Source organism: Triticum aestivum, chromosome 3A (assembly GCF_018294505.1).
Source record: "Triticum aestivum cultivar Chinese Spring chromosome 3A, IWGSC CS RefSeq v2.1, whole genome shotgun sequence".
NCBI lineage: Eukaryota > Viridiplantae > Streptophyta > Magnoliopsida > Poales > Poaceae > Triticum > Triticum aestivum.
The window spans coordinates 257,830,572-257,851,878 of record NC_057800.1 but is presented as its reverse complement, the minus strand read 5'-3'; the positions used below and the strand labels follow the sequence as shown (position 1 = coordinate 257,851,878).

Below are 21,307 nucleotides of genomic sequence, written 5' to 3'. Positions count from 1 at the left end.
TTGAGCATAACTTACTTCTGAAACCGATGATCCAATTGTTGAATAGAAGGTACATTCTGTTGAAGGATGACCTGCTTGGCCACATACATCACACATTTGAGGCACACTTACTGAAGCTACGGAGGTACCGATGCAATTTGACATGATACTATCCATCTTCTTGTTCAAGATGTCAATCTGAGCCGCCATGCTATCATTTGCAGACACATTATACACACCAGGATGTGTTGGTGCTATTGCTCTTTCACTTGACCATTGAAAATGATGAGACGCCATACTTTCAATCAATGCAAATGCTTCATCAAGGGTTTTATTCATAATTCCTCCTCTAGCAGCAGAATCGACAAAAGCTCTGGTCTGAGTGGACAGTCCTTTGTAAAAGGTTTGTAACACCAGCCATCTTTCTAAACCATGATGAGGACACATTCTGATTAAAGAGTTGAATCTTTGCCATGCGTCATACAAACTTTCTCCATCATATTGAGTAAACCTTGTTAACTTGTCCCTGTATTTGGCAGCTTTTGTGGGTGGGAAGTATCTCTCAAGAAATGTCTGCAATAAGGTCTCCCAAGTATCTTTCAGATGTTCAAGCAATGAGTGAAGCCATACTCTTGCTCCATCTCTCAAGGAAAATGGGAATAGTGATAATCTGATAGCACTCGGTGAAACTCCATTTTGCTTAAGGGTGTTACAATACTCCAAGAAAGTCCTTATATGCTCATGTGGGTCTTCTAAAGCTGTTCCACCAAATCTGGACTGTTGTACCATGTTAATCAGAGCAGGCTTCAATTCAAAATTGTTCGCCTGAATAATTGGTTGAACCATTTCTCCTGGTATCCCATGATCCCTTGGGATCCACAAGTCCCTGAGCAAAGGAACTTGATCAGTCATCTTTTCTTCTTCTTGATCTTGCAAAGTTTCGGCAACTTGAAACCGCGTTTGATTCTCTCTTCTTCTCCTCAATAAAGTCCTTTCAATTTCTGGATCAAATGGCTCTAGTGAATATTTAGGTTGAAGCATAAGACAATTTCCTGTAAAATTCCTGAAATTGACACATGCTAGTTTCTCTCAAAACTGCAGCCAATGTTAGGAAATGGTTAGTTGCCTAAAATAAATCCTGATCTGCTTCTACTAATGTGCTAATGAAATTTAAATCCCCGCCAACGGCGCCAAGATGATCAAGTGTAATATAGCAGGGTTTTTACGCCCAAACTACGGATGCCGTGTTCTCCACAGGGATCTAGAACTTCGAAGGACACATTCAAAACATTCAGAACAACGGAACAGAATGATCAAACCGTAGTGATAACAAGCAGCCACTAGCACAAGTTAAAACCAAATAATAAGCAGCAGAGGTAAAGGGGTTCAGAAATAGGATTGTCTCTTTTTAGTGGTTTACTTATAATCAAACAGACAAGTAACACTAGCAGATGGGAGAGGGTTCAGACATCACACACAACTCATGCAACCAATTAAAGTAACAATAGCTCACACGACAATAACTACTAACTCAATATCCAACAAAGGGTCACAACAATTCAGCAAGGATACATGAGGATTCAGCAAAGGTACACAAGTAACAAGGTAAATTTCAGACTCAATAGTGCATATATTTAGGAAACAGGAACAAGAGAAGATAGAGATTCAAAGCCTATGGGTCTTGATGATCTTCAATTCGAAGCTGAAGACGTTGCAGGCGAAGAAGAATAAAAGCAGGACCACATTGGAGACGATCTGTAGTAGGAGAGGCTTCCGCGTGGTCGTTGAGGAAGAGTAGCAGAGAAGATTCCTTGGGAAGATCTGGAGCAGAGCACCACCAGAAGGCCCGACGCCCCTGGCCTTTAGTCAATCCTCTCCCTCTCAGTAGCGAGGAGGAGGGGAGAAGGAGTGGCAGTGGCAAGGCATAGGAGATGCGGCGCTGGTGGTGACGATGATGACTGGATGATGGCGCTGGTTATGGTGGAGGCGGGTGATGGAGATGGTGGAGGCACGGTGGTGGATCAGGCGGCGCTGGCGGCGGCGTTGATGGAGGCGTAGTGGTGGATCCGGTCGTTATCCTGCCTCCCTGGCCTTCGTTTGGTGTGGTGGGTGAATAGCGAGGAGGACCAGTCGCGCGTGGCAACAGACAGCTGTCTGGCCGGTCGCGCCAGCCCCGGGCTCCTCTCACGCGTGCCACAGGACGCTTCCTCTGGTTCTTTTCGGTTTTGCCCCCTTTAGAACTGAACTCTTCTCCAAGTTGATCCCTGCTTTAGTGTTGGAAGCATTTTCGATGAAGATTGGGTGCCTAAACGCACCAATTCTGCATAATATGAAGAAGTGTTGTAAGAAATGTCATAATAGGAACATTTCTGTAGGAATGAATATTTTATAAGTAATTATTGTGGTCAAATGTTTAACTTGAGATGCAAAAAGGCTTAAAATACTATATGCATAAATGTGCTATCACCAGGTGACGGAGTGATGTCGCGAGCGGGCTCGGCGGACATCCGAGAGGATGCGGGCAGCTACTCATCCAGAAGCTCAAGGCGTGCTCTGCACCCAGTACCTGCACCATGGTTAGATAGCAACAAGGGGGTATATGCAGCATCAACAAATTGATCAGGCAAAGGTAAAGCGTATTTCTCAGGTGCAGTGAGAGTGGTGGAGGTGACCGGAAGTGCGGAAAAAGGAAAAACATTCTCATCAAACACCACATCACGTGAAATGTAGATGCGGTTAGAGGGAACATGAAGACACTTGTACCCTTTATGACTGTAAGCATCAATGAAACTGACATAGTAATTATGGCCACTAACATAGGTTTGGGCATGGCCTCATACATTTGAAAACACAAGTTCAGGCGGTTTATTGACTGCACGACTTGACTCGGAAAAAGGAAGTTGGTGACTCTTGCCTTGCTGACAGGCATCACAAACTGCATCAACATGTCTATTTGACACTACTGTAAGCTCATGACGATGAAGTACATGGCGAACGATGGGAGTGGCAGGATGACTAAGGCGTGCATGCCAATGTGACGGAGACACACGAACACCGCTGAAAGCACTAGGAGCTAGTGGCACATCAAGTGCATAGAGACCATTATTACGCAGTCGACCTCTAAGGAGTACGTCCCTCGTGTCCTGATCCTTAACAAAAAAATAAAAATGATGAAATTCAGCAAGAACATTATTATCACGGGTAAGTTTAGGAACTGAAAGTAAACTAGGTGAAACAGTGGGAACACAAGGGACATTAAGAAGACGTAATTGTGTGGATCGACGTTTAAGAAGTGATGCCTGACCAATATATGAGATGTGCATACCTTCCCCATTAGCGGTGCGAACCTGGTCATGTCCACGGTACGGCTCCTATGTAGAGAGCTTGCCCATCTCACTCGTCAGGTGATTGGTAGCTCCCATATCCATGTACCGACATGCATCAATTGGATAGGAAGGAGTATGCCCCTGCTCATAACTCGCCAGGCCAGCCTGCTTCTCATTACCCTTGCCATTGTTCTCGATCCCCAAGAAATCCTGCTTCAAGCGACGACGACATCAAGAGGCAAGGTGACCATCAAGTCTGCATAGCTGGTAGGGGACCTGAGCACCACATGAAGGACAGCAGGCACGGACTCGGCCTCCCGTCGAGGTAGTGGTGTTCCACGAGTTAGGCACGGTCGACGGAGGTTTGCCACCAGTTGGTGGCTTGTAGGGCTTGCCCTTCCCAGCGTTGCAATGTTGGTGGAAGGGAAACTCGACGTAGAGCGGCGAGCCTGGATGCGCTGCTCCGAAGCGAGGAGACGTGTGTACAACTAACGCGGCTGAATGGGAGTGTCACAACCATTGATATTCTCCACCAAATTATCATAGTCGTCACTCAGTCCATTGAGCACATAAGAGGTGAACTCCTCCGGACCAAGAGCCTTGCCAATGGAGGCAAGTGTGTCAGCCATACCCGTCACCTTGTTGAAGTAGTCAGTGACGCTGAGATCATGAAGCTTCACCTCCCCAAGCGTAGTGCAGATAGCATGAGCCCGCGCCTGACACTGTGAAGCAAAACTGATATGAAGAGTCGTTCACGCATCTCGAGATGTAGCGGCGAAGATGACTAGTGACGAGACCCCCTTCGTGAGAGAGGACTAGATGGCAGAGAGTATGGCATGATCCTAAGCAACCCACGCATGATGCCCCGGGTGGTATGGTGGGGGGCACGGCAGAGTGCCATCGACAAAACCCTCCAGGTAACGACTGCGAAGAAGTGGCATCACCTAAGCACGCCACGACAGATAGTTATCCGTCATCAGCTTCACTGGGATGAGATGCGCAAAGTAGAACGGTGCATTGAGTACACCATGATCCGAAGACGGCAATGGTGCATAAAAACCCCGAGGTGAAGGACCACTCGGTAGCACGAAGGAGGCCACCAGCTCAATCGACGGACCACCGTAGGGCGCCCCATACAAGAAGGACGCGCCATAAGGAGGCGCGGTCACCGAGGCAGTCGGGTAGGCGTAAAACAACGGAGCAGTCGTAGATGTAGTCGACCATGGAGGGGCCGTGGCGGCGCCGTGGGATCCTGTCGCCGGCGCTTGCTGCTGCTGTTGGGGCAGAACGCCGCTGGAAGCGGCCGCGGGCGCTGCACCATATGTCGGCGCTGGTACGCCTGGTAATCCATATGTATACGCGGGCGCTGCACCATATGCATGTTGCTGCTGGTACGGCCGGTAATCCAACCAGGAAGCAGCCACGGGCGCTGCACCAGATGCATGCGGATGTGTACAGGGCGGGGCGAGGCCATTAGGAGCGGCGGCAGCGTAGTTGCGTAGATCGGCCACTGGTGTCGCGTTCGGGACCAGACCAGGAGATGCTGCGGCGGCGTAGTGGACCGGCGGCTCGGCGGCGCCATGGGAGCCTGGAGGCATCTGGACGGGGAACGGAGGGCGGCACCGGTCTGGGCCGCGGCAGCCATGGAGGCGGCGCCCAATGGGATGAGCGGTCGCGACGCAGAAAACAAGGAGGTTGGGGCGACCTGAGCAGCGGCAGCCGGGGCGACGAAGGGTGAGACGGCGGCGGCGGTCGGGGCCGACGGCATCGGGGTGATCGAGAGATCAAACGAGACAGGAGCTGAAGCGATCGAACCTAATCTAATGCCTCTTAAACATTAGAGTTTGGGAAACTGCACGACATCTAATATGGGTGTGGCTAGAATTGAATAGTACAGAACTTATAATTTAATTTTTATGCTGCCTAGAATTGAAATTGGGTGATTTCCCCTTTGTATTATTGCTTGTAAATATTTTACTATTAATTTAATGAAAATACCATTGTTCTACAGTCACATGTTCAAAAAGACACAGACGATATCTCACGCAGCCGCAGCTGGGCACTCAGCATCAGAGCAACAATCCTATAAGGTCTGATAAGATGCATGGTGAATTTGGCTAGCTCTTTGATTGTGGATTTAGGCTAGAAGAAAGAACACTCTAGGAAGTTGATGTAAGTAATCATGGCTACTAGTAGTTGAGGATAATAGCAGAACAAAAGAGTGTCGGTCTCCCAGCAACGTGGCAGTTCAACCACGGAACTAACAACCTAACATGCATATCGTTGTTCTACGTCACAGGTTCAAAAAGACACAGACGATATCCCACACAGCTGCAGCTGGGCACTTAGCATCAAAGCAACAATCCTATAAGGTCTGATTAGATGCATGATGAATTTTACCTAGCTCTTTGATTGTGGTTTTAGGCCAGAAGAAAGAACATTCTAGGAAGTTGATGTAGGTAATCTTTGGCTACTAGTACTTAAGGATAATAGCAGAACAAAAAGAGTGTCGGTTTCCCAGCAACGAGGCGGTTCAACCACGGAACTAACAGCCTAACATGCATGTTGGGATATAAAATAGGAGTGGTACTCTGGTAGTAGTAGATCAATTCCATATGAGATTACAACAACCGGCCAGCGTTGTCGTGGATTCGCTTTGTTTGTATTTGACGAAACGTGTAATGCATGATTGATGACTCGCATAATTAAGAAGCTTAGAACGCCCCCGCAAGATGAGAAAGAAGAAGCTTAGAGACGATGATGAGTGTGTTTCAGACGAAATGCGCTGTACTAGGTCTAACAGAAACACGTCACGGATCGAGCATAGTTTAGTGAGAGACGGCGGAGCAGTAGCATCATCACTCTGCAGCAGATGGCATGGATAGGCAATCCCCATGAGAACCCTGGATAATCAATCACATTCCAGATTACCGGTACGGCCAAGCTGACGGGGCGCATCTAGATTTACACGCACGATTAGAAGACAGTGACCGGTCAGCGTGGTGCCGCTCCATCATAAAGAAAAAGGTCCGGTGGGGCGAGGGAGTTGAGAGAAAGAAGAAGGGGCGAGGCATCTATCTATCCATCATCAGCGGGGCACGCTGTTTGGGCAGGTTCACCGCACGCACCAATTCCCATACTCTCTGTGCATGGGTACGCACGCTCTGCCGGCCGGACGGACGGAGTGTTGAAATTCGTCCTCAGAACCGATTACATCAAATCACAATAAACACAAAACTTTTATAGCCAAGGACTTTTGTCGTGCCCTTTGTTTCTCTTTTTTTATTTTCTGTTTTCTCTTTTTCTGTCAATGTTACATGATCAACCTGGTGCATATATATATATATGCAGACCAGTACACGGACACAAGCCCACGCCCATGATACAAATCCTGACCGGACTCCTGTGCAACAACTTCTATTTAACTACGACTAGGACTAGGACTAATTGTACTTACGTGGACCAGTGTACTCTACGTATATGAACCGAACACAAACCAACCTAACGCAAACACGTATAGGAAACTATACTCACACGCACATGTAACCACAGCACGTATGTGCATGTATACCTGTCTATTTTGCTCAAGATTACAGCTAACAATCTCTTCCTAATCTTGACACTTGTCTTCTGTGCTTCTCCGATCTTGAATCGTTGTAAATCCATCCCATGTCAACTCATCTGCTTACACCACGACAAATCAAATTGACGGTCTTGATTGCTCGCAAAAGTGTCTCCCCAATTTCAACTTGGCGAATTTACGGACCACTTCAATTATGTCTTGGACTACCCAGCCTCGCCAGTAACATGTGGAATACCCCACCCGGTGGACTTCATCATCCACCCTAGCAAGATACATGCCGGCTCCTTGTGGATCACACCACCCTTGAAGAGACTCACCTTCACTGGTTTACCGCCCCCACATAGTTGAACTTGATCATCTCGTCGAGACACATAGACGACCTGGATGGGCTTCATCTTCAACGCCTCCTCACAAAGACGAGCACTTGGACATGACGACGCTGACACAACGATGATGACCGACCGACCGAGATGTGTTGACTCGCACGACTCCTTGACTCATGAAACTCCCGCAGACGATGATCTTGATGAACTTCCGGCACCATACCTCGGTACCACCGCTCCCATCAATGATCATCTTCCACTGCCTGGAATGGGGTGCCACACCTGGACAGTTTTGCATGCTGGCGTGTCAGTTTGCTATCGTGCGATCCGGGTGAAGCGAGAGATGGGCGCCGCGGGTCTGTTTTCCGAGTTAGATTAGGTGATCCGAGGGAACTACGTGGGTTTGTGTAGCTGCGTCAAATTGTGACGTCACAGCTATCAAACGACGGACGACTTTGTCTGAGCATCTCCAGCCGCGTCCCCAACAAGCTCCTCTATGACCATTTTTTAGTGTCGGCATCGAAAAAATGGCTCAGTTCCGTTCCCAACAGGTCCTTCTAGGAGCCTATTTTTTGCCGGTTAGGTTTGAAACTGGCACCGACAGACACAGGCCGAACCCGGCGCGCTGGAGGGCGCTCGGGGGCGCCGTGGCAATCGTTTTTGACGCGAAAGAACGGCAGGCCTGCCGACTCAGCGGCCCCCGCGCCTCGTCGTCCTCATCGCCTTGGTTTCCTGTGGGGAATCAATGCCAAGGCTGCCGCCGGTCAGCCTTCCATTGCTTCCTCACGGGCCGGCGCAGTGCGGCGACGCGCCCCTTCCCGCCATGCGTACACATGTTGCCGCCCTCTGGCCGCTATAAAAGTCGCCCCCTCCCTCGCCGGTGGAAGCACCCGCCCGCAGCCCCCTCTCTCGTCGCTGACGCCCTCTTTTTCCCTCCCTCCCCGTCTAGCCACCGCGTGCACGCACAACAGATGGGCGAACTGTTCCCCGGCGACGCGGCGGCGGCCAACGGCTTCGGCCGCCGCTTGCTACATGAGTGGGAAGCCCACCTCCTCCACGAGGCGAACTACCCGGTGCCCCCTGACATGCGCATGCCGGGGCGGTGGAGGCTCAGCGTCGGGGGCGTCCCCGTCCCTCCTCTTCCCGACGTTGAACACCCCGCCTACTTCCACGCCGAGATCGAGCATGTGCGGGCCTCCCTGTCGGAGGAGGACTGGGCCCTCCCGGAGTATGACGCCAGCAACCACGAGGCGCGAGCGACGTACTTCGAACGCCAGCGGGCGGAGCGGCTAGCCTCCATCAACAACGTGCCGGTGGTGCGGGGGCGCAACAACAGCGACGGTCGCCGCCTGTGGTGGGGAGCCCCGGGCCGCACACTCCACGCGGTCCTCGAGTACCTCGAGGGCGGCAACGATCCGCCGCTCGAGTACCCGGCTGCCCCGGCCCCCCGCCGGAGTGGCGGCGCGTCGCTGCCGAGGAGAATGCTGGGTGGGTCCTCCTCCTCCTCCTCCCGATCCTCCTCCCACTCCTCCGGGTCGCCGGCACTCGTCAGCGTCAAGGCCAAGCCCGTAGAAATGCCGCTTGGCCAGCGCACCCGCAGCGTCGGCTTCGTCATCAATGAGGGCGGTCGTGCCTCCTCCTCCCCCCTCCCCCACCTCGTCAAGCCGAAGACGGAGCCGGGGCTCGCCACCGTGAAGAGCGAGCCCGATGATGCACTCGATGACGAGGCCGCCATGAAGTGTGCGCGGGAGGATTGAGCCCGGCTGGAGATGGAGCGCCAGCGCCACGCCCTGGAGGAGATCGCCCCGCGCCGCCTTGGACGCGAGGAGGGAGGCGTGATCGTGCTCGAGGACAGCAACGAGGACGACGCGCCGCCGTCGGCCAAACCTGTCTGCCGGGGCGACCCCGGGTCCAGCAGGGATGGCCGTGTGAAGGAGAAGGAGGACGGCGGCGACGACGACTACGCCGCGTTCAGCCAGTTCTTCGGCCTGTAGGCGCGGCCCTTTATTTTTTAGTAGATTTTATATTTTCTATATGTAAAAAAACTGTGGAATGCCTAATCTATGACGTGTTTGCCGAATATATGTCGTGTTTGTCGAATTTTGACCGTATGTTTTTTTTAAATGTTTACAAAAAAAGTCTGGGGTGGCAACTGAGAACCTATCTCATGATGAAAATATCGCCGGTTCGCCCATAAGCGGTGCTTTTTCTGACCCACAGGGGCAAACGACTGGAGATGCTCTTAGAAAATGCCGTAGCAACAACTTGTCTTTGCGCACAAACGGACAGTTGAAAAACGAGGTCGTACCAAAGCTCGCCCGCGCAGCGCCGTGTCCATGGCCAGGCCCAGGCGGCCTGCCAAGAGCTTATAAAAACTGCATTGCTCTTTTTTCAGTGAACACATATGCGTCGCAGTGGCTGCGGGGTCCAATCCTGATGGGGCAAGCGCCTCTATTATATGAAGTTGAATCTTTTATGCCCGCAAAAACATTATGTCTTTTTCCCGCAAAATAAACTTTGTGTCTTTTATTGTTTTGCTAGTTCTATAAAAAAATGTTGATTGCGTATAAAAAAAAGTTAAAAAGGTATTAAAAATGTTCCTGATATATACAAAAAATGTACAATGTATATGAAAAAAAATTAGTCATCAAACATTAAATATTTGAAAAAAAATGTTAATCATCTATTTCAAAATATTAAAAGTGTATAAAAATGTTCATTATGTATATGGAAATTTTGAAACATGCACTAAAAATTTGAACAACAAAACATAAACTTTTAAAAATGGTGATCGTGTATTAAAAAAATTTAATCATATATTTCAAAAAAATTGAACTTATATTCAAAAAATTCAGATGTATAAGGTAAATATACAATCTGCATGAAAAGAAGTAGTTGTGAAACATAAATGTTAATCATGTATTTAAACATTCCTGATGTATACACAAAATGTATGCATATGAAAAAAAAACTAGCCATCAAACACATATATTTAGAAAATGTTTATCAAGTAATTAGAAAGAATTAAACTTGTATAAAAACATATTGTTGACGTATACGAAAAGTACATACCTCAAAAATATTTATTTAAAAAATGTTAGCTGTGTACTTTTAAAATGTTTAGCATGTATAAAAACCAAGAAAAAACTATACAAACAACACATAGAAAACAAGACAAATGACAATCAAAAAGGTTTTTAAACTGGTGAAAACCATAAAGAAACACAAAGAAAAAGAAAGAAAGAAATGAACCCAAAGAAAACCAAATAAATTGGTGAAAAAGAAATATAAATACAAAAACCAGAGAGAATAAATGAAAATCGAAGAAAGATAAAAGGAAACAAAACAATGAAAACAGAGAAAAGAAAAGAAAACCAAAAGAAAAACGAAGAACAACAGAAAAGAAAATAAAAACAAGTGAAAAACAAAGAATACAAGTGTAATATAAAGAAAACTGGAATTATAACGAAGAAAAGGGAAAAACAAAATATGGTTAAAAAATAAAAACAAAAAGGAAAACAAAAGAAAAATGAAAAAAATGAAAAATGGGAGAAAACCGGAGCAGAGCAAACCTATAGTGAGCGAGTCCTGCCCTAATTTGCCGGGCCGCGTGTGTTGTTCCTGATGCAAGAGTAGCTTCTATCTCGCTATAAGTGAGATATAGCTCTTGCGGAAAAACATTAGTTAACTATGAGAACTCATGACTCACGAGGGATACGCCACCAGAGAGGCCCACACGTTGCACTAAGGGTATTATTTAGTCGACTGGCTCAACATTCAACGGGTGGCCACCAAATAGGCCGACATGGTAAAAAAAAAGCAGAAAAGAAGAGAACAAAAAGTTTCCCTCACCCGTGAGAGTGGTTTATTGTCAGCCCGTTTGGGGCCTTGGACCATAGGTGATGATCCAGCCTCGTCGTCGACGCTGCTCACCCATCTCGTCTTCACTGGTTTGTAGCTCTGCATGCTCGTGGTCGCAACACTCGGTCGCCGTGTTTGCACTCTCTCTGATCTCTCGTGGCACCACCATCCAGCGTGTAGCAAACTTCGTCGCCTTTCCTACCCCCCCTCCCCCCCAATCACCGGTAGCAACACTGCCATCGCCGCCCCTCACTCGCTATCATTTGGCTTTGCACGACTGTGTCCTAGCAAACAACAAATTTTAGGAAAAAAAATCCTCAATAGTCGCCGGTCGCTGCACAAAATTCGCCGGTCCCAGTAAAATTATCGGCGGTTCTAGAAAAAAAAAAAGATGCTTCCACATCGTCGGTCACGGCAAAAAAATTCGTCAGCAAAAGGTTAGGAATCAGTGGTCTCGGTTAAAAGGTAGTTCGTCAGCACCAGACTCCTGGAGAACGTCAGTCAGATAACATTTTCCCTTCCTTTTTCTTTTGTCACCATGGGGATTATTGGATTTGACCTCCGGGAGGCGCTGCGGCTGGCAGCGCGAGAGAAGCTTGGCGCCAACATAAACCCAAAACAACCGAAGCAAAGCAAAAGCCAAGTAGCCAACCGAACCAAAGCAGGAGCGAGTCCCTTCTAGAGAGCCCCTTGAGAGTCGCCTGTAGCTTCCCCGATCCCGCCCGATCCCCAATCTCCGACGACGGCGATGCCGGCCGGACGAGAGATGGGAGAGGTGTGTGGAGATCTGTAAATAGCAGGTCTAGGATTAGATCGAGTCTTGCCCAAGTGGTGTCTGGCGCTATGCCGTGGTGGAGCGCGCCGCCGGCGCACGCGAGCTGCGCCTGGTGGCTAGCGTCGGCGTTTCTGATGGTTGCGGTGGCGAGGTGCTGCGTGCAACCGGAGGAAATGACGGCGGCGACTCCTTCAATAAGCTCGTTGTGTTTCCTGTTAAGGTGGAGGCCCGGCTGCTCTACCCTTTCTTTTCAAGCCATCGTGGTGGTGGATGGAGGAAGAAGGAGAGGCGGCGAGCTGGACTTTGCAGTTTGGGAAGGAGCTCATCCTCAATGGGTTTGAGACGAGGCAACGGCGCCCGCTTCGGCTGTCGGCAGCCGGTCCTCACCGTCTCGCCATTGAATATGCTGGCCGAAGGGCGGCCCTTTCTCTTCCTCCCGGCCTGGTGCCTAGATGGGAGGCAGTTCATCTCCGAATCGGAGTCTAAGGCTTCTTCTTCTGCGGTGTTGTGCTATGGGAGAAGCAGCTGCGGAGGTCCCGACGTACCAAGTGCTAACGTCCCCGGCGACGACGGGATTGGATCCGGTTGGGAGATGATTTGGACCCGATTGCATTTCTTGTTTCCTGTTCGGGGTCCTCCATGCAAAAAACAGGGACTGGTCTGTAATTTTCTTTCCTTTGTGTGTCCTGTTGTAAACTACGGTGTGCTAGTGCTACCGATCTATGGTTAATGCAGTTTCTGGGTCGCGTGACCCATCTTTTGTTCAAAAAAAAGCAAAAGCCAAGAGCAGATCCGTGGTGGGCACAAAAACTTGGAGAAAACGTAACCACGGCACGTGCAGCCTGTGATGCGTATTATAAGAGGAGTTCACCTCACCTAGCCACAACCTCCATCCCCGGAACATCTTGACCAACTGCGCGCACCTCATCGGCCCGCGCGCCCGCCCGCTAAACCCTACCCTACTCGCCGGCGACAGAGGTTTTCGCGAGCTCGTCCGACAATGGCGTCTCGTAAGTCCCCCTCCGATCCTGCCTGCCTTGTTAGGTTTCCTCTCTTTTTAAAAAAAGAAAAAATTGATCGATGTGAATTGTGATGATGCTTTGGTTTGGTGTCTCTCTGCTGCAGGCCTCAAGTTTGAGAACTCATGCGAGGTCGGGGTGTTCGCGAGGCTCACCAACGCCTACTGCCTCGTCCCGGCCGGTGGGGTGGGGAATTTCACCAGGTTGGCTGTCCTCGACTCGATCTGTCATGGTTAATCGCGACCCCCTCCCCTGGTGGCTTCTTCTCTTCTAATTGGTCCTGTGGTTGCAGTGTGTTTGAGGCCGAGCTCGCCGACACCGTCCCGGTGGTCAAGGCATCCATCGGCGGCATGAGGATCCTCGGGACATTGTGCATGGGCAACAAGAAGGGCCTTTTCTTCTACCACACACCACCAACGACCAAGGTAAGAAAGAAAGGTCCTTCCTTGTCCAGTGAGTGAGTCAGCAGTGACCTGACATGGGTTTGAAATGCCTGCCTGCCACAGAGCTCCAGCACCTCAAGAATAGCCTGCCTGATGAGGTGGTCGTCCAGCGTGTCGACGAGCGGCTCTCCGCCCTCGGCAACTGCATTGCTTGCAACGACCACGTGGCTCTCACAAACCCAGATCTCACCAGGGAAACCGAGGAGATCATCTCGGACGTTCTTGGGGTGGAGGTGTTTAGGCAGACCATCGCAGGGAGCATCCTGGTCGGCAGCTCCTGCGCCTTCTCCAACAAAGGGGGACTTGTAAGCTACGCTCCTCATCACACCCACGCCAGCTACCTAGGGTTCAACCTAGCTCACTGCTTGATTTCTGAAACTCGTCGACCTGACTGTTCGTGTGTGTAGGTTCACCCGCAGACGTCGGTGGAGGACCTGGACGAGCTGTCGACGCTGCTGCAGGTGCCCCTCGTCGCCGGCACCGTCAACCGGGGGAGCGAGGGCATTGCGGCCGGCATGGTGGTCAACGACTGGGCGGCCTTCTGCGGTTCCGACACCACGGCCACCGAGCTCTCAGTGGTGGAGAGCGTCTTCAGGCTGAGGGACGCCCGGCCGGGGGCATTGGGCGCAGACGTCAGAAAATCCTTGGTTGAAAGCTGCTTTCTTTAGGGGAATTTTGCCTTGAGGGATTTTCTCCCTTGCTGTATCTGTGTTTGCCATGAATATTATGAAGTAGTACTTTTAAGCTCGTGATAAGACTTTCAAGTAGCAAAGGCCGGAGGGTTTATCTCTGAAGACCTGAGTTATAAACAAAAATGAGGGCACAAATGACAATGCAATAGCCAAATATTGCGAGTCCTACAGTTCTGTTTTTCAGCTCAAGGCCTCTTTGGAGGAATAGTATAAGTGATATGACATGCATCTCAATTGTCAATCCTATAGTATAGGGAAAGAGATAGAAAGAGAAGTCACTTGATTCATAAGATACGAATTTTTACGTTGGTTCAGACTAATGTCATTTTTCCTTTGAAATATGAAGGATTGATTTCAATCCTACACAGGAATAGGAATCCATTCCTACAAGCTTAGTGCTGCAAAGAAAATTTTCCTGCAAAATTCCTATCCTTTAGAATCCCTACAGAATTGCTGTGAACCCAAGTAAAATTGGCCTAAAGTTTTCTTCATAGGTTGTACCAAAGGAACGCTGCAGATTAGACAAGACCACTACACTTTATTATAAGAAATTCCAGGAACAAACTTCAATGTCCACATCCATCATACGAGCATCAGTAGAGAATTCCCACAAAAAGCAATCTAAGGCCCTCAGCCATCGGTCCTTCAAAAATTGCTGGTAAAATAGGGAATATTTACAGGGAAACAAGTAGAAAGAAACATAATTTAAGGATCAACATAAATAAGAATCTAGGGCAGCAGCTCGATATCTATTCCTGGCAGAAAGTTCAGTAGTGCATGAGCACCCAAGTGCAAAACAAACACTAGTGGTTCGTTACATGACCAAAACATTATTATCTCAATCATATACTTTAGCAGAAACCCGTAAGCAGCAAATGTATATTGCATGGCAACGGGATGAACCTAACGGTATTCCAGATCCTACTCGAGCATGTCAGATAATGTCTTCTTGTTGAATGGATCGGTAGCAGCAAGTAAAGACGCAATGACATTATTGGGGAAAATGTTATCAGCCTTCATCCTCTCTCTAAATCCATAAACAGGTGTCTTTGCATGCACATATGCATTTAGCAGCAACTGGTACTGCCTAACCCTCCCATTATAACCCATCTGCCGCAACTGGTCAAACACCTTCTCTGAATTGTGGATGTCCCCTTTCTTTGAATAAGTATCAAGCAACATGAGGTATGAGCTGTACTGAGGCTTCATCTTGTTACTTTTAGACAGCTTGTGCAGTATAGATTCAGCTTTATCCACCTCTCCAGCGCCCACATAGAGCTTCACCAGCGAATCAATTGTTGAGATGCCTAGTCTGCAACCATCCTCATCCATGCGCTTTGCTAGCTCCTTACCCTTCTCGAAAAGGTTTTGATCAGCATACACCTTCATCAAAGCATTGTAGAATTTGGAGGAGAGTGTTTTCCATGTCGCGAACATATCCTCAAAGACTTCCTCTGCCCGTTCAACGTCTCCAAGCCTACCAAAAGATTCTATAGCAGACAAGCACTCGTCTAGACGAGGATTGGCCTCGCAAACCTGCCACATCCGCTCAACATCATCCTTCTTTCCAAGAAAAGCATACAAAGGTAATAAAATCTTGCAGGCATTGCGGTTTCCTTTGATATCACCACCCTCCATTGACTCCAAAATTGCTTCAGCTTTCTCACGGTGACCAGCAAATATGTAGTGTTTTGCAATTGTTGCTTGAAACAGAAGATCTGGCTCAACACCTTCTGCTTGCATCGACTCAATAACTTTTTCCATACCTGCAATATCTCTTATAGCACCTTTGGTGTCCACAAGGAGCTTATAAGTGAAGAGTGATGGTTTCACATTCTCCTTTTCCATCTTCGCGAGAACATCAGCAATCTTCTTCTTGTCCACCCCTTTGTACAGTAGCAGAAGCTGATTGATAGCAAATACTGTAACTGGGAACCCAAGATCCTTCATCTTATTGAAGACTTCCTCTGACTTCTTCACATTTGCTTCAGACACACAATTAGCTAAAAGAGTTCTGTATACAATCTCACCCCTATGAGATATAGGAATGCTATCTATATACTTTTCAGCTTTGTAAACACCATGAACTTTAGCCACCAAATCAAGGCGCGAAGCATAATCACGTTCTCCCAGATCAATTACTTTGGAATCTTCAAGCCACTCCAGGAGCTGCGTAAAAGTGAATGAATTATCTTTCATGTAATAAGACAAACATGCTGGGATAAGAGACTACAATAAGAACAGTCATGTATTCTCATGATACTATAGAGACAAGTAGTAAAGAAATTAAACAGGTGGCGATTGACACGGCAAAAGGCTATATAAGGAACATGTTTTATTGTTCAAAGAATGTTAATTCCATTGTATAGCTATGAAACAACAAATAATAGGCGTTCTATAAATGGTTTGAAGAACAAAAAAGGACTTGAGGTTGTACAAATGCATCCAGTAAAAAAAGTAATTTTGACTTCATTTTGATTTTTTTTAAGCCAGAGATTGCTTGCATGTCTATCCATAATATGAGCAGCGTGTAAAAAAAAAGAATTCACAATCATGGGGAAATAGACAGAAAAGTTATACAGGGCAAAAGTTAAACACCTGCAATGCTTTGAAGTAGAACTTCCGCTTCCTAAGGTTCATAATGACATAAAAGATATCACTTCTATCAAATGTATTGCCACCATCAAGCCATTTCTTCAGTGTTCCAGAGACACCATTCCTTGGAGCTTCCAACATCACCTTGAGAAGGGGGGACTGGGAGGCCTTCTTCATTGGCTCCTTGTCAGGTTTTGCATCAGCATCATCTCCCAACAAGCCAATTCCATCAACAGCATCATCATCAGAACTCTCTTCAGATGGCAACTCCACATCCTTTTTATCAGCTTCTGGCGGAACCTCGAGATCAGAAAACCCGTCCTCCAAGTCATCGACCTTGTCACCAGAATTTGCACTAGTCTGAGAAGAGAAACTCCTACTCCACATGGACCAGCCAGATGAGAACGGCAACCGACAGGCTGGTGGCTTTGGTGTACTGCAGCAACACGATTTCTGGCAACCCTGCTCACAGTGTCGTTCTGCATTCTTAGTATCAGCACTTAGAAGTACGTCAAGGCTTGCGCAACTCCGGACACTTGCAACCTGGCGGGCACTGACCCTGAATCAGAGGCAAAAAATGTCAGCTAAACCAGTTAACAGAATTAAACTGTGTATGCAACACAAGATGCATGTTATATAGTCCTGAGCAAGCAGCCACAGGCAGATAAAATAGGTATAACTGGCTCATTTCATGAAAGATGGGCACATAATTGGACATCAATCAAGTAAAAGAAAGGACAAGTATGGTCCTTCAATCAAGCATCAGAAAGAAAAAAGGAAACGGGGAAATGCCAAGGCTTCAGGTACGTGGACATCCAACAGCATCGTGCGGAAGCAGGGGTGTCGGGGTGAGAACTGCGATTTCCGACTACAGAGCAGATCAAGGAATAAATGAACCCAACGACGGTGCGAGCTTTCCACCTCCCATCACCTGGAGATGCTATTATCAATGGTTACGATAGATCGCGACCTATTATTAAATGGGGATCGCGCTAGTACGGCACGGGGAATCAAATCAAAGGAATCTATAGGACGAAGAGATTTAACTGGCGTCGCCGCGACAAGACGAAATATACTGAGCTAATGGAACAGATCACGCGTCAGACTGTCCGCTGAAGCCACTGACCCATCATCCGGACAAGAGCATCTGAATCCCTAGAGGGAGGCGGGGAAGGGCGGTACCTGAGGGGGTTGGCGGCTCGGCGGAGCGCCCACATGTTTGCGGCACGGGAGATTGCTGGGCGGCGGTGGCCTGAGGCGTTGGGGAAAGGGGAGGCGGCGGTGCGGGGAAGGGGAACGCAGCAAGGGGGGGTGGGGAGGGAGGCGGCTAAAACCCTAGAGGAAGACGGGCTGCCTTTTGGGAGCGGGGAGAGGGGAACCTAAAACCCTAGCCGCCCGCGAGAAGAGGGGAATGGATGGGATAGAGGCGCGGTTCGGCGAGGAGAGTTTAGATATTTTTGTTGGGGCGCTAGGCGGAGAAATTACACTTTTCTTCCTTCATGTGCAACACTTTGGTACTGCAACTTTAGAAACATAATATTACGGTTCTTATATACATAAAAATATGTAACAAATACGGTCCTATGAACGGTCACCTCATCTCAATTGGTCCGTCGTTTTAGTGTCGCCGCATTTTTGTGCAAACCCACCTCGCATTTTTGGAAACCAACGCGCGCTCTGGTTTGGCACCACACGTTAGGGTCATCGTCTCGAGCCTACTTGTCGGTCACACACGCCGAGTAATCAAATCGCCGCGGCCTTATTCAATAGTCACCTCCACTCCACCACTCCTCTCTCTCGTCGCTCTCGTCCCATCGCCTCCCTTCTCGTCTCTATCACCCTCATCTCTCTCTCTCTCTTTCTCAAATCCCTAACCAACCAACCAACTGCCCGTGCCGCCAATGGCGAAGACCAATGTATGGAAGATGATGGTCGACAACTAGGTCGGCACCGATCCGGTCAAGGTCGCCATCGCCCGCGAGATCATCGCCCGGTTCACGAGCGTACCATTGCTCGTGAATCACGCGAGGGGGTTGCTCAAGCAGTTCAAGGAGGGTGAGAAGGTTCGTGTGTTCCGGACGGCAAGGGTGTGCCTGTGGTTGCCATTGTCGTGTGGTGCATGCTCGAGTCGTGGTCTGATACGTCTTCGTCGTATCTATTTTTCCGAACACTTTTGCTCTTATTTTGGACTCTAATTTGCATGATTTGAATGAAACTAATCCGGACTGACGTTCTCAGCAGAACTACCATGGTGTTGTTTTTTGTGCAGAAATAAAAGTTCTAGAAATTAGACGAAACATTTTGAAGATTTTTTAGGGAATAAATAAAAAATACTGGAGCGAAGATCTATCGGAGGGGGTCCACCTGCAACCAACAAGGCACCAGGGCGCGCCCACCCACCCCCTATGACACCCTGTCCGGTTAAGATCAAAGGGACCAGATGGCACCTAACCAAAAATCCACTTGCTATATATAGGGGGCAACCCTAGCCCTAGCCTGTCCAGTCCATCCAATTGCTACCTCTTGAGCACTGTGTTGGTTTCCCTTAAGAGGAAAGGGTGGAGCAGTAAAGCAGCGTAAGTATTTCCCTCAGTTTTTGAGAACCAATGTATCAATCCAGTAGGAGACCACGGCGAGTCACCTCGTACCTACACAAACAAATAAGAACATCGCAACTAACGCAATAAAGGGCTTGTCAATCCCTTCACGGCCACTTGCAAGAGTGAGATCTGGTAGATTACAATAATAAGATAATTTTTTTTGGTATTTTTATGATATAGATTGAAAGTAAATAAAGCAAAATAAAATAGATTGAAAACTTGTATGATGGAAAATAGACCCGGGGGCCATAGGTTTCACTAGTGGTTTCTCTCAAGATAGCATTAGTATTACGGTGGGTGAACAAATTACTGTCGAGCAATTGATAGAAAGGCGAATAATTATGAGAATATCTAGGCATGATCATGTATATAGGCATCACGTCCGTGATAAGTAGACCGAAAGGATTCTGCATCTACTACTATTACTCCACACATCGACCGCTATCCAGCATGCATCTAGAGTATTAAGTTCATAAGAACAGAGTAATGCTTTAAGCAAGATGACATGATGTAGAGGGATAAACTCATGCAATATGATATAAACCCCATCTTTTTATCCTCGATGGCAACAATACAATATGTGTCATTTCCCTTTATGTCACTCGGATCAAGCACCGCAATATTGAACCCAAAGCTAAGCACTTCTCCCATTGCAAGAAAGATCAATCTAGTAGGCCAAACCAAACTGATAGTTCGAAGAGACTTGCAAAGATAAACCAATCATACATAAAAGAATTCAGGGAAGATTCAAATATTATTCATAGATAATCTGGATCATAAACCCACAATTCATCGGATCTCGACAAACACACTGCAAAAGAAGATTACATCGAATAGATCTCCAAGAGAATCAAGGAGAACTTTGTATCGAGATCCAAAGAGAGAGAAGAAGTCATCTAGCTACTAGCTATGGACCCGAAGTGTGATAGCCTGGCTTATAGGGATGATAGACTACTCATATAAATAAGGAATTCCTTCTTTTCCGAAAGCCCATTCGAACAGAACTCCAAAGTTAAGCGTGCTCAGCTTGGAGTAGTTTCAGGATGGGTGACCGACCGGGAAGTTGCTCCCGGGTGCGCAGGAGTGAGGACAAAGTGCGCAGAAAAGACTAGTATTGATCTGTGGGGCCAGTCTAGATCCCGCCAGGAGTAATGACCACCGGCGGGTGTGTCCGGGGCGTTACAAGTTGGTATCAGAGCCGACCCTCGTGGTTACACGGATGTTTGCGGATAGGTGCGCGGTCATGTTGTTCATGACGTTTGTGACCTGTCATGGCACACGGCATGACACATGTACCGGACTGGATGCACAGATGTATGTACCAAGAGGGAATGTTCCTGTGGCCCGACGAAGACGTTGGTTCCTCTGAGTGGGGGTGTATGTGATAGCCTGGCTTATAGGGATGATAGACTACTCATATAAATAAGGAATTCCTTCTTTTCCGGAAGCCCATTCAAATAGAACTCCAAAGTTAAGCGTGCTCAGCCTGGAGTAGTTTCAGGATGGGTGACCGACCGGGAAGTTGCTCCCGGGTGCGCACGAGTGAGGACAAAGTGCGCAGAAAAGACTAGTATTGATCTGTGGGGCCAGTCTAGATCTCGCCAGGAGTAACGACCATCGGCGGGTGTGTCCGGGGCGTTACACGAAGGTCTGAAGTAAACTACTCACACATCACCGGAGAGGCCATGGAGTTGATGTAGAGGCCCTCTGTGATCAGTGCCCCCTCCGGCGGAGCTCCGGAAAAGGCCCCAAGATGGGATCTCTTGGGTACAGAAGGTTGCGGCGGTGGAATTAGGTTTTCGTGGTGCTCCTGGATGTTTGGGGGTACGTGGATATATATATATATATATATATATATAGGAGGAAGAAGTACGTCGGTGGAGCAACGAGGGGCCCACGAGGGTGGAGGGCGCGTCAGGGGGGTAGGCGTGCCCCCTGCCTCGTGGCCGCCTCGTTTATTTCTTGACGCCCACTCCAAGTCTCCTGGATCACGTTCGTTGAGAAAATCATGTTCCCGAAGGTTTCATTCCATTTGGACTCCGTTTGATATTCCTTTTTCGGCGAAACACTGAAATAGGCAAAAAAACAACAATTTGGACTGGGCCTCCGGT

The 21,307-nt window shown here is 48.2% G+C and overlaps 1 protein-coding gene, 1 non-coding gene and 1 pseudogene across 3 annotated transcripts; 2 read left to right on the top strand and 1 right to left on the bottom strand.

Moving 5' to 3' along the window:
- Positions 1-406: 406 nt before the first annotated feature.
- Positions 407-513, top strand: LOC123063815 (small nucleolar RNA R71). Its single transcript, XR_006430571.1, has one exon. It is a non-coding gene; the product is annotated as a small nucleolar RNA R71 (small nucleolar RNA).
- An 11,158-nt stretch (positions 514-11,671) lies between these two features.
- On the top strand, positions 11,672-14,149 carry LOC123061138 (eukaryotic translation initiation factor 6-2-like; annotated as a pseudogene). The gene is made up of 5 exons (XR_006428555.1): positions 11,672-12,857; positions 12,973-13,069; positions 13,159-13,291; positions 13,373-13,614; positions 13,717-14,149. The product of XR_006428555.1 is annotated as a eukaryotic translation initiation factor 6-2-like (transcript).
- A 491-nt stretch (positions 14,150-14,640) lies between these two features.
- LOC123061137 (pentatricopeptide repeat-containing protein At1g80270, mitochondrial) lies at positions 14,641-18,014 on the bottom strand. Its single transcript, XM_044484089.1, has 3 exons — positions 17,779-18,014; positions 16,600-17,155; positions 14,641-16,170 (listed from the first exon to the last, which is right to left on the bottom strand). The coding sequence occupies exons 1-3, from the start codon at positions 17,811-17,813 to the stop codon at positions 14,923-14,925; spliced, it is 1,839 nt and encodes a 612-aa protein (XP_044340024.1). The 5' UTR covers positions 17,814-18,014; the 3' UTR covers positions 14,641-14,922.
- Positions 18,015-21,307: the final 3,293 nt, after the last annotated feature.

Coding starts and splice junctions, on each gene's coding strand:
- LOC123061137 (XM_044484089.1), bottom strand. CDS start 17,813: ATGTGGGCGCTCCGCCGAGCCGCCAACCCCCTCAG. Junction 17,156..17,778: donor CGAGCCGCCAACCCCCTCAG/GTACCGCCCTTC, acceptor CCTCTGATTCAG/GGTCAGTGCCCGCCAGGTTG. Junction 16,171..16,599: donor TCTACTTCAAAGCATTGCAG/GTGTTTAACTTT, acceptor ACTTTTACGCAG/CTCCTGGAGTGGCTTGAAGA.